We start from the raw sequence: 13,376 nt of genomic DNA, 5'->3' as shown, positions 1-13,376 counted from the left end.
TGAGTGATTGACAATGAATGTCTAAGAATATATGTCGTGACTCACACAAATAAACTTTAAGAAAGAAGATGTATCTGAGTGTAAATTCTTCTCAATCTTGCTTATCTGATGTGCTAAAAAACTGAAAAAAACCTAAAAAAAAGTTTGCTGAGAATCTGTACAATAACAAAAAAAGGAATTTTATTTAAGCATTTATTTATTTAAATATTTTTTCTTTTTAAAGTCTTAATTTTCATGTTTGTTTTTTTTCCCTATTAATTTTATTATTGCTTACATTTTTTTCTTAGAAAATTGTTATTAAATTAGTAACTAATTAAATTTAAATATTATTAAACTTACATATATATTTTCATTTTTTCTAAAGCAATGTATATTTTTCAGGTTGGAAGCTTGTGTCGCATTTTTGAAAGAAGCGTAAGTAATTCATTGCTCCTCAGAAATGACATTATTTCCTTAAAAGAAATCATTTATGAATCACCTATGAAAGGAAAGTTCAGTTTTAAAATGATAAAGTGATAGACATGATTAATATTTCTTTTGACACAGTTTCCTAATTAATTGCATTTTATTGTCTCTTGGAAAGCTTTGCTTCAAAGAGCTTTGCTTTAAAAAGCTTTTTTAAAATAAATTTAACTGTACTGATTAATAAACTCGTTTCTTCATAACTTAATTATTGTATTTAGGTAATAACAAAAAGTATATATTTGTGTATAGAAGTACGTAATTGTGACATTTGGAGCAATTTTAGTAATTTTGAATTCTGTAACTTTGTTGAAGTCGGCGAGCAAAGAAGAATGTTATGAGAATAACATGGTGCATAGCATTTTTAAAAAGTGCTTAAAGGTGCTTATTTTCGATTTTCGTTATTTAAAAGCCCTTAAAGGTGCTTTTTTTCATTGGATGTTTTTAAATAATGCTTCATTTTCCCTTCTCAAAAATATTTTTTTCTTTACCATGCTGATTTTTGCCACGTATTATGCAAAAACCTGCTTTTAATATTGTTCTATTCAATGCTTTCACAATTCATTAAACCACAATCTATTTCGGCGTACTGTCGATCCATATCGTAAGGAAGCGCCGATCATTTTACATCTTTGATGCAGTACTTGCAAGTTCATATGTCAATATATATTGAGTCACATTCGGTGAGATTATTGCACTTTCATGTGCAACTCTGCTGCATTTTGCAAGATATTCTCAATTTCAGATTTCATTTTCCACCTTCTGATATTGAACCGAAAAATCTCTTGATCATTTTATAATGGCTAATATAATCAAGAAGAGTTCTTTGTCTGAAACTAGTTATTTTATCATGATCATGTAAAGTCTTGGAAAATTATTTTGCATTTTGGTAATGTAACTTAAAAATATTTTTTGAGTGCTTAAAAAGTACTTAAAAGGTGCTTATTTTTTGTTGAATTATTTGACTACGCACCCTGAATAACTTAATGAGTAATTCTCTGCAAATAGGCTGAAATGATGTAAATGAAGGATATTTAAATTTTTTCTGTAGAAATATGAATAAATTCTTTATTAAATATATAACTTGAAGATGTCTTTATTGCATTATCTCATAAGTTTGAAGCGTTATTTGAAATTAATATTTTTATTAATTTTTAAACCTTTGAATTTTTATTCTCACGTACAACTCTTACCGCTTACAAAGGCAAAAATCATTATTTCTCACTGAAATGGGTATACTTTTCTTATTCAACTTTTATCTTTTAAAATTAACACTTGAAGTGTGTTTCTATGTATTAAGTTGACTTTTCTTTAAATGGATTTTTTAGTTAGCAAAGATGTTTTAAACTCATTCATATCATTTCCTCACTCATAGTGATTTAGAATGCTTCACATTAATGACCTTATTATTTGGGTGAAAACATTTCACGACTGCAAAACAAATATCAGTAAGTTTAAATAAATCCTTCAGTGTGTGTGAAAAGAAACTGAGTAAACAAATTGGATAAATGATCAAATATCATTCTCATCCCCTCATTTAAATTTAGAAAGTCAATTTATTTTCTAAAAATGTATTACTAAGTGTTTTAATTTTTTGGAATGAAATAGATTGTTATTTTAATTTTATTTATGATTATTAACTTACAGAGCAAATAATATATGTATATTTTTTTTCATTTCATTTGTTATAGTTCCCTTATTGTGAGAGAATGACCCTTTTGTAATTTATGAAGTTAATTAATTTTCTAAAAATGTATTAATAAGTGTTTTAATTTTCTCTGATGAAATAGTTTCAGAATATATATTTTTATTTTATTTATTACTGTAAACTTCTGGAGAAAATATTGTTATTTTCTCATGCCGTCACTGTTAGAAATGGCACTTTTTTGAGAGACTGATTCTAATGTTTTTTATGACTAGTTAAAAAATAAATAAATTGTGTAACTTTATATTTTTTCAAAGCAGTGAAGGAATAACATATACTTAAACATGTCAATATTCATTAAATTATTATTATTCCCACATCATGTTACAGGGTGCATAGCGTTTTTAAAAAGTGCCCAAAGGTGCTTATTTTCAATTTTCGTTTTTTAAAAACCCTTAAAGGTGCTTTTTCCATTGGGTGTTTTTAAAAAGTGCTTAATTTTTGCTTTTCCAAAATGAGATTCTTCCTTCACCGTGTTGATTTTTGCTACAAATTATGCAGAAAGACACAGTTCACATTGTTCTACTCAACATTTTCACAATTAATTCAGCTCCAATCTATTCCGGCGTATTATCAGTTCGTAGCCTGTGGAAACGTCGTTCGTTTTACATGATTCAAAATTTGATGCTTTAATTGTCAAACAATGTTTTGCTGTAGGAGACATTACGGTTAAAACCAGATAAAATCGTCAATTGTCAAAATTTTTCCAACCCTGCCTAACTAGGATTTTTTTTAAAGTGCTTAAAAATATTTTTTGAGTGCTTGGAAAAGTCCTTAAAAGGTGCTTATTTTTTGTTGAATAATTTGGCTATACACCCTGTGTAAGCATTCCCTCATTTTACTAAAAACTTATAATAATTTTATCTGTTTTAAACATTGAGCGTGACTGCTATTTTTTAGGCTTGTAGAGAATGACTCTAATGTTATTATCTGCTATTCCATTAGAAACTGTATTACACTTATTTTCTTAGTCATTGAGGCTAATAAAATTAAGAATTAATTTTTTACATACGTTAAAATTAAAATAAATGTCTTTACATCTCAAGATCTAATTATAAAATAAGTTTTTTTTTTCTTTCGAAATTGAGTGATTGACAATGAATGTCCCTAATTGTGGATGATGTTCCATATTATTACATAATTTACTGAATGTGTGAAACTAATACATTCGAATATGTATCTTGTATTAAAATTTTATCTTGCATTTCTTTAGGAAGATTTCTTTGTATATGGGGATAATGCTACACTGACATGCAAAGGTCTGAAAGTTGGAGTTACTAGAACCTTAGAATCTGGTAAAATCTATTATTTATTTGTTTTTAATTCAGGTTCTAATGTGTTAGCAGCTTGTAAAATTTAAAATGCTCTTTATTTTTATTTTAGAATTCACTTTTTTGAAGACTTTGAGTTTTATTTTTATATATATTTTTTTTTAGCCAATGCATTGTTTTTATTAAGCATGCATTATTGTATGTGCGCATTTTTAGTTAACAAAAACATTTTAACCATTTGTATTGGAAACCTAGGCATTGAGACAATCTGCTTTTTTTTATCAGGGTACATATTATAAATTATTCATAAATTTTCTGGTTAAAATTATGAAAAACAAAAGCCACTATGCATGAAAAGGAATAAAAAAAATTTAAATTGGACTATCATTTACTATTATTTTTTATCTATATTGCTAACGTTGATGTTAATATTTAATTGCTATTAGTTTATTTTTAAAATTGTTTTATTACTAAGAGTGCTTACTAATTTTTTTATGGTTCATTATCATCATAGTTGGCCAGACAGCCCAATGTGAGCCAATGCCTTTCTCTGAAGATTTCTCCATATCGACTTCCGATTTATCTTTGATCTCCAATTTTTTTCATTAATTGCAAGAAAATCAGACTCCACTGAGTCAGCTCACCTCAACCACGCCCTTTCCCCGCTTTCTTTTTCCCGTGAGTCTAAAAAGCAGTATCTTTTTTATAGTGTTGTCATCTTTCATTCGAATCATGTGGGCGACCCAATTCATTCTATTTATTTTTATGCGTTTCCATGAAGTCATCCAGGATCTTCTAAGGATTTCTTAACAAGAAATTTTGTTATTATTATGTATGATTGTTAACCATTATGTAGAGAATAAATTAAGAACAAGTATTTTTTTAATGCTAGTGCTTATTTAATTGGTTGTACTTATTTAATACTTATGTACTCATTAATTCGATTAGTTGCATACTGTACTCCAAGTGCAAATAACTTGATAATCCCTAAAAATTAGAAAATGAACTTAGTGCTGTTGCTTAGCAATTGTTCTGCATATAACACTCGTTTTGCTATATATGTATATTATTCATGACAAGACGCATGAAATCTCATACTAAATTACTTTTCTAAGCTTATCTGCTTGTAATTTTTGAACAATTAAACAGTTTTTTTTAAATGTAATTAGAGGGAAAGCTTTTCAGAAACAGTTATACTTTCTTCTGACTACTGTAATAAAATAATTTTCCAGAACTTTATTAAAAATCTCCTGATCAGATCTGAGTTCTCATTAAATGAGGTCTTGCAATAACACAAGTTGGGCTATATGTTGCTTTTACCGAATAATACAACTTAGACTGAAAAGCTTTTTTTAATTAATCTGTTGATGATTAATTAGATTATTGTTTCAAAAATTTAATTTTTGAATTCTTTCAATGTCTCAATTCAGAAACAGGATTCTTACAATTATTGACTATATAATTATCCACACTGATAATAGTTGTTATTTTAACTATTAAATGATATTGATTCATTGTTTGTATTTACTCATAATTATAAAGTTTTTGAAACTATACCTTATAACTTGAGCTCTGATTTTGAGTTCCCTTAAATATAAAAAAAAATTACTGGTTTTAAAGAAAAAATTTCTGTATTTTTATTGTTAATTCCATTTAAGAATAAAGATATGAAAATTTTTAGATGCTGGATCATTGAGCTATGTGAAAATACCCAAAAACAGTCTTGTTGAGACAGTGAGATTTTTACTCTTTTATCGTCATTGTTGTGTAGAGATGCTTAAAAATACTGGAACTGCCAGATCTCAAGAATGGACTGTTACTGCCAAAGTAATTCAATTTTATTATAATTTTTTTTGATGAATTTTTTATATCTATTTTTTAAAGGTATTTAAGTTTATGTTAAAGCTTACATTATAAACTTTTGTGTTATTCAAAATCAAAGCTGTGGAATCATTGTTTGAAATCTTAATCTCCTACTTTGGAGTTTTTTGAGAGTCTAACTTTATTCAAGAAGGTATTGTATTTGCATTATCTTTTTATTGAGCTTTAACAATATTTTCTAACTTTAACTTTGTATTAATTATTCAAGTAATAGCTTACATAACTATAAATATTTGTCTGAATAATCTTTTGTAAGATCAAAGATTTTTTTTACCTAGAGCCTAACCAGAATTGAATTTAATCTAACACCTAGACTCCATAGCACTGTTTTTTAAAAATTCAATCTTGAAAACTTTTAAAGCAGGCTAGATGTCTGAAATAAATGTAACTGATTGGTTTAAAATGTAATGCTTGGGGAGAAGGAAAAAAAAAACTTAATGGATTAAAACTGGCTCTTCAGGGCAATTCATTATTCAGGATATCTTATATTTACAATCGAGCAGTTCTAATAATTGATGTTAAAAGTTTTACTGCCGTTAACATTTACTCCAAATTTAGTAACCTTCAGTCTTCAGTTGTTTAAAAAAATTTTTCAGAATTAAAAACTGGGTCTTGTGTCTTGAAATTTGGAGTAAATATAAATGACCACATGATTTATTTTTTCAAAAATTATTGGAACCCCTCAAATTTTATTAACTGAGTTATAATTTTTTAAAGTTTGCCAATACAATGTTCATAAATGGTGGAATTACCCTTTAATTTTTTCAAAGCTGTATTTAATAGTTCCTTCAAAAAAAAGTAAATTAGATTCTTCAACAGTTTTTTTTAAACTGTTCTTGTGAATGTTTAGAATTTTTTAGCCTCATATAGGGAGAATAATCAAAATTGTGAATGAATTGTGTAATGTATAATTTTTATATATGTGAATTTAACAATTTATTCGCTTTTAATTTCCCTTCTTTAAGATGCATATTATTTCCTTACAATGCTTTTATGGGGATGTTGTGTGTTTTTTAGTGCATGACAATTAATTGCCAGTTTTATTTATGCTATTTTAAGTTATATTTCTCACTATAATATTATTCCTAATCTTCGGTGTATACAATATTTGTGTGCTTTATAATTAAATGACAAATAACTGCGACTTATGTTTAATTTAAAAGTTACTATTTCCCATTGTTAAAAATAATTTTTGTGAAAAATGCTGCAGTTTATTTTATCCAAAGATATTTTTTTTAAATACATTATTTTGTTTCATTCTATTTAGGCATCACCGGGCAATACAATTGCTTTTGAAGACATTCTCTTTGCGAAAGACAACTCTTACTGCATGCAGCAAAAGGGTATCATAGCTGTTAAAATGACTACTTCATCCATAAATCTGGTATGTTTTTAGAGGATTTGTTAAATTTAATGTTTGTAACAATTGTCTTTCTATCCTTTAAATTTTTATTTTAAATTGGAAACTTACTATTAGACTTAGTAGTTGGCCAGGTCTGAGAAGCAGGGTACATCGACCAGAGGTCTATTGTGCCCAAACCCTAGATCATGACTAGCAGAAAAGCTTTATACATGGTATCCCCGCACCTGGAAAGTCACGAAAAGTCATGGAAAGTCGTGAATTTCAGTAGTGAACAAAATTTATCATGAAATGTCATGATTTTTACTAATTTTTAAAAAAAATCATGGAAAGTCATGGATTTAGGTCTCTGAAAAATCTAATTTTTAAAATGGAATCTCCCTCCCCCCAATTTCATCCTGTTCCAAATATCTGAATTCCTAACAAAATCACCACTCAGTCATATTTTATTGGAATATAAAATTATTTTATCATGTTCTTTAAAAATTATGGTGTTCTTTCAAAAAATGAAAGAAAAAACATTATTTCTAGAGCGAATTATCTTTTAAACTTCTGTGATTTAAGAATTTTTATTATTTAATATTTTTTTTTAAATTTTATCAATTCAAAATTCTAGTTGAAGCAAACCAATCATTGGCGAATTTTTTTCATTCTGAAAGAGAACAGAAAAATCAGGAGTATTTCTTTCCTTTCTGATGAACAAGAAAAATATCTTTAGAGTATAATTCTAAAATTATTTAGATTAAATTATATAAAAATTATCTAAAATTATTTAGAATATAATAAAAAAATTATTTGCTTTTGTATTCTTTTCAGCTATGTTATTGTTTCAACTCTTTCTTTACTCTGTTTTTTAAATTTAAAATCTATAAATATGAAGATGCAGAGTATAACAGTTTTGGTTATACCTATCATTTCAATTAATGTTGTTATAATGCTTTTTTAAATTTATTGTTGAGTTTTTGTCAGAGAAAATAGTAACTTCATTAAGTCATGAAAAACTCTTGGAACTAGTCATGGGAAAGCATGAAAAAGTCATAAATTTGAAAATCTAAAATGTAGCAGATACCCTGTTTATAGCTGAAACAAAGTTCAGCAAACACCTGACAGGGATGTCCTTCCAGGCCTTAACGTAGTGTTGTCCTAGATACTCAAATCTTAGTAGAAAAGACTTCACAGTCAGAAACAATATGTCATGAAGTCTCATCCTAGAGATTACAAGCATCACAAAGAGGATCGGATACAATACCCATAATGTAGAGGTGTCTTCTGAGTGTACAATGACCAGGAAAAAGTGAATGATCTTCCTCAAGCCATTCCTGTTAAACTTGAGAAGTTCTTTTTTGATGCACATTGGGGCAGTCACTATTTAATTTCTCTTTATCTGGTTTAGCTTGTCTCTGACCATCCAAGTTGTGCCACTACTCATAGGCAATCTTGCCATAGAGCATAAAAATAGAGGCCCTAAAGAATGTGGGAGAGATTCCCAAAGCTGGTTTTAAGCCACAAAAAATCGCACTGGAGCTGGTCCTTGCTAATTCATCAGTCAGCTCATTTTCAGGAATATTCATATGCACAGACACCCATTGTAGGTGTACTTTGTTGCAAGTAGAAAGGTCACAAAAAACTGAGAAGCATTCCCACACTAAAGAAGAGGTGAATTTTCACCTTGTTAGTGATAGAAGAGCAGCTTGACTGGCTGAGCATATGTGAATAGGTATATTTAGATGCAAACCATGCAGCACATGATGATAGCATAAACTTCAGCATGAAAAGCAGTGGCATAACTACCAAGAGGAAAGTAAAGTTTGGTACCTGCATTGGAGTAGTAAATACTTGCCCCTGATTTAAGACCAATCTTTGATCCATCGGTGTACCATACCAGACAATTTCCCTTAAGCCACAATTCTTCTTTCATGACTCAGTAGGTGGAGACAGTAATGTACTTTTCGAATAGGAGCCTCTTCCTAGTTCCTGAGCGTGTCCCTTTTTATTCAACACGCCGGATGAACCTTTTATCTTTCCCACTCATCATTTAATTACTCATCAAGCATATACAATGGCACCACATGTAGGTGGCAAGCATTACCTCTGGTAACCTAATATAGTTTAATATTGCATTTTTTTGTCTGAAAATCTTCTGTATTATTTAGCTTGTATATTCTTTTAGTTATTATTAAAAAAATTTTAACTGTTTTAAAAACTTCTTTTTTTAATTAAAACCTATTCTATGTAAAGTAATAAAACTATGGCTAATTTAAACTTCTTTATTTAGGAACAAAATTTATAGAAAATCAAAAATATAAAAGATAACTTTTTTAAACAGCATATTCAACAATAATAATTGTATGCTTTAATTCCAATCAAAATGTTCTTAATTATGATATCAAAATATTATATCTTAAGATTTATCTTAAATGAGTTAATTTAAGAACTTTAGTTAGGCTAAGATATGTTTTAGATTATCATTTATGTAATTTGTGCAAGATAAAATGCTCATTCTAAGTATGGTAATAAGTATGGTTGTTAAATAAAATTATTTATTTATAAAATGTTAAAATAGAACTATCACTGGTAGATAAATGCATTTTGTGACATTGTTCAGGAATCTTCAAAGTTTTTTTTTTATTTATTTAAAAAAAAAAAAAAACAGTGAAAAATATTTTTGGAAACATTGTTAAAGCTCCTGTCGTCTGTACACTTATTTGCAGATTAGCATCAAATGTAATTATTATGTATCAGGGTGCGTAGCGTTTTTAAAAAGTGCTTAAAGGTGCTTATTTTCGATTTTCGTTTTTTAAAAGCCCTTAAAGGTGCTTTTCTCATTGGGTGTTTTTAATAAGTGCTTAATTTTTTCCTTTTTACAATGAGATTTTTTCTTTACCATGTTGATTTTTGCTACGAATTATGTAAAAAGACACACAATTCACATTGTACTATTCAACGTTTTCACAATTAATTCAACCCCAATCTATTTCTGCGTATTATCAGTCCGTAGCGTATGAAAACGCCATTTGTTTCAAAATTTCATGATTTTTGACAGTTGTCAAAAACAATGTCAAAAGTTTATTTTTGTTGACATGAAGGTTAAAACTAGATAAAACCGCCAATTGTCAAAAACTTTAAAACCCTGCCTAATTATGTTATTTTTTTAAAGTGCTTAAAAATATTTTTTGAGTGCTTGAAAAGTGCTTAAAAGGTGCTTATTTTTTGTTGAGTAATTTGGCTACGCGCTCTGTGTATCAAATGTAATTATTTTTTGAAAATTTATGTTACATTAATTAAGAATTAACTAATATTTATATTTAGCTTGTTGGAATTGCATACTGTGATCCTGTCCTTAGAGAATTTCATGTTTGTGAATTTCAAGATACTCCAGATTTTTCTATTTTACAGGTATTTATTTATTTTTTCTTATCTTAGTCTTAAGATTTTGAAAATAAAAAACAGGTGACAGATTATTTGATGCTTTTAAATTTTATGAAATTTAGTGATCGGAATTTTTTTACTAGTGTTTTCCTGATACTGTTTGATAGTGTTATTGATGAAAATACTAAAAAATAAATAAAAATTATCAGCGTGTGTTTACAATATTTCATTTTCAGTAATAATGAAAAAAAAAATTTAGATCTATTTGATTGTAAACTGTCTATTTAATTAAATTTCATTGATGATTTTTTGCATTCTTTCTCTTAAAACCTTTGTTTTATTTTTTAAAAAAATAAGCAAAAGAGAAGAAATATCAATTTTCAATTACTTTGACATTTGATACTGATATGTAATCAATTGAGAGAGAACAGAATAGAAATACTACTATTTAAGTGTATACTTTTGCATGAGTATTTCGCAAAAAAATTACAAGATATTGTATTAGAAATTGTTAATATGTATGCAGCAAGGTAAATTAAGATTTTTATATATTTTTTTCTTTTGTATCATTAATAAACATTTAGAAAATTTGTTTTAAAAATATGATTTTAATATTTCAGTCAGTATTAGTACAGTTAAGTCCTCAAGAATGTGTCCTACCACTATCAGCTAAACAAAGCGAAACAGCCCCAGGTACTTTGAAATCTATCATTGAGACACATAAAATTGCTGTGACTCAGAAAAAGTCAGGTAATTAGATTTCATTTTTATTCATTTCATTCCCCCCTTCCTTCTTTTTTGTAATTTGATACATTTTGTCCATTTCTTGCCCTGACATTAAAAAATAATTAAATTAATATTTACTGTGTATATCCAAAATTAGGCAAAGTTAAGTTTTCTTCCTTAATTCAAAATTTCAGTACCTCTTGGGTTAAAAATTCAGATTTCAGTTACAGAATTATAACAATTGTAATAACAGTTACATTATTATTACAAAAACTGTATATAGGGGATATTTTTATGAGTTAGAGCAGCGGTTTTCAAAATGTGTGCTTTTTTAGCCTAGGGTTCAGTGGATTTGTTACATTTTTATGATATTCCAAATCTATAATTAAATTTCTAACCAGCCAATTTATTCTGTTATTTTCTAATATTTCTGTTATTTTAATGACATTTTTTTTAGGTAAAATGACAGTGAAAGAAAGTAAATTCAAAATTAAATATATTTTTTTTTCTAGTAGTAATATATTTAGTTAATAATAAGAAGAATATGCATCCATAATATTTTGCATTAGTATTTTTCACTAAATCTTTCAATATAAAATGAAACAACCAGATTCAAAAATAAAGAAGTGTGTTCTTCTGATAGCCATTTTAATGTTTATTTTCATCCTTTTCTGTTTTAATTTTAATTGAAATCGAAACTCGATTGGAATGCTGCTCCAGACCTGTGAATTGAAGTTTTAGAGATAAAACCTACTTTTAAAAAAAGTATTGATAAAATTTAATTGTGAAAAATGTTTCTCCTCGTTGAATGTTTTTAAAATAAATAATTGACTTTATTTTGTTAATATGTTCACAATTGCTAATGAACTTCATTCATTAAGTCCTAGGGTTCCATTATAAGTAGGTTGATCATTTAAAATTCCTTAGCTGGAAAAAAAAATTAGGAACCGCTGAGCTAGAGGTTTGGATTTACATTGTTGTAAAGCTGATAAAGATTTAATTGATTTTTTAATATTATTTTTTTAAAAATGTAGCATTCTGAGTTTCTTATTAACCGTATATCTGTCCCGGCTTTCCGAACTTTTAGCTGCAGGCTTTCCTGATTCCAAAAACTGATTGTTCAATGAGAGAGGAGTGTGTACAGTGTGTAGTTTCTGTACAATTTTGTGCAGGGGCTCAGCTCTTGAAGGGTTAAAACTCCTGATCATTTAACTTGATTGTTTTCGTGCATATCAAACTGTATTCTTCTCGTGTTGTTCAATAGGAAAGTAAATTATGATTTCATACTAATGGTATGATTCATGCTAATGGGATATGGATGGGATTTCATTCTAACTTATCAAAAAGATAAACTATCAATAGTTTTCTTCACTATACATTTTTTCTTTGGATATATATGTGATATTATTCTCTTTAGATAGGTGTATCATTTTTTTAGATTTTTGTAATACCATTGACATGTATTAATTCAGTGTTTTCTATTTTTAGATGTCTTTGAACCTTTAAATACTGCAGATGTTCTTCGATTATTTATATCTTCATCAGATCTTGAATATAATTTTGAAGGTAATATGTTCAATTTATTTATTCATATTAAAGACACTAATAGATAATTTTAAATGAAAAATTCTCTAATGTTTTAACTTTTAACCTTGAAAAACTCTATTTTTGACTTAAATTATTTGTGAATATAAATTATTATTAATTGTTTACTTTCTTATATCTTGAAATGTAGTAGATTCATATTCTGTGTTCTGAAATTTTATAAAACATATTTTGACTTTTATAAATAATTATGAAATAATTTTAACTTATAATTTTTAAGTCTTTTATATAAGTATAGTATTTTACGTTTACATTTAAATTTATATGTTTTCTACATAAATTTGTTTGTAAATAATTTATCATTTTTAATGTTTTCCCTTCTTTTTTTTCTACTAGAGTGGCAGTCGTCAAATAAAGGCTGCAGTCTTGCTGCTGCAATAAGATATTTAGAGGTATTGGGACATTGAATTTTGTTTATTATATCAATTTCCTTTTTAAAAAAGTTATTTTAGTTAAGGGATGATATTGATTATATTTTTAAAATGATAAGAAATTGCTGTATCTTCAATAATTTTCCAATTTGTTTTAGTTATTATCAGATGAAAATAATTTTGAGCAGTTTCAACTAATTGAATTCAACACACAGCTTTATGCTAGAATTGATAAAGCTTGTTCAGTTGGTCTTGGTTTGTTTGCTGAAAAAGATTCTGGTAATTTTATTAACATTCTGATTCTAGTAATAATAGTTTAAAGTTTGCTTTAATTATTTATTATCTATTAAATTTTTATTCCTATAAAAATATTATAAAATTTATTTTTATTTTGTTTGTTTAATTAATTGAAAAGAACTGTAAATAGAAATATAAATCATTGTTTTTATGTTCACTGTTGGTTGAGAGTTTAACAGTTAGACATATTTATAATTAGACATTTATGTTTTATAAATATGTTTCTATAATATTATGTTTGAAATATATTAATTTTAATCATTATTTTTTTATCTTTTAGTTTATTTGACTTTTTAACTTAATTTTCTGATTTACATTTGTATCATGCC

The 13,376-nt window shown here is 27.0% G+C and overlaps 1 protein-coding gene across 2 annotated transcripts in view; it reads left to right on the top strand.

The window, feature by feature from the left end:
* The window catches only part of LOC107442808 (DNA mismatch repair protein Msh2), a 40,008-nt gene that overhangs the window by 5,690 nt on the left and 20,942 nt on the right, over nt 1-13,376 (top strand). For both annotated transcript variants that reach the window (XM_043041725.2, XM_043041730.2), the window contains exons 4-11: nt 3,381-3,462; nt 5,120-5,265; nt 6,587-6,703; nt 9,989-10,075; nt 10,669-10,798; nt 12,263-12,340; nt 12,716-12,771; nt 12,909-13,029. In XM_043041725.2, the coding sequence (XP_042897659.1) occupies nt 3,381-3,462; nt 5,120-5,265; nt 6,587-6,703; nt 9,989-10,075; nt 10,669-10,798; nt 12,263-12,340; nt 12,716-12,771; nt 12,909-13,029 (817 nt within the window). The remainder of the gene's footprint in view (nt 1-3,380; nt 3,463-5,119; nt 5,266-6,586; nt 6,704-9,988; nt 10,076-10,668; nt 10,799-12,262; nt 12,341-12,715; nt 12,772-12,908; nt 13,030-13,376) is intronic.

Source organism: Parasteatoda tepidariorum, chromosome 2 (genome assembly GCF_043381705.1).
Source record: "Parasteatoda tepidariorum isolate YZ-2023 chromosome 2, CAS_Ptep_4.0, whole genome shotgun sequence".
NCBI lineage: Eukaryota > Metazoa > Arthropoda > Arachnida > Araneae > Theridiidae > Parasteatoda > Parasteatoda tepidariorum.
The sequence above is the reverse complement of the archived record's forward strand: the minus strand, read 5'-3'. Positions and strand labels throughout refer to the sequence as shown.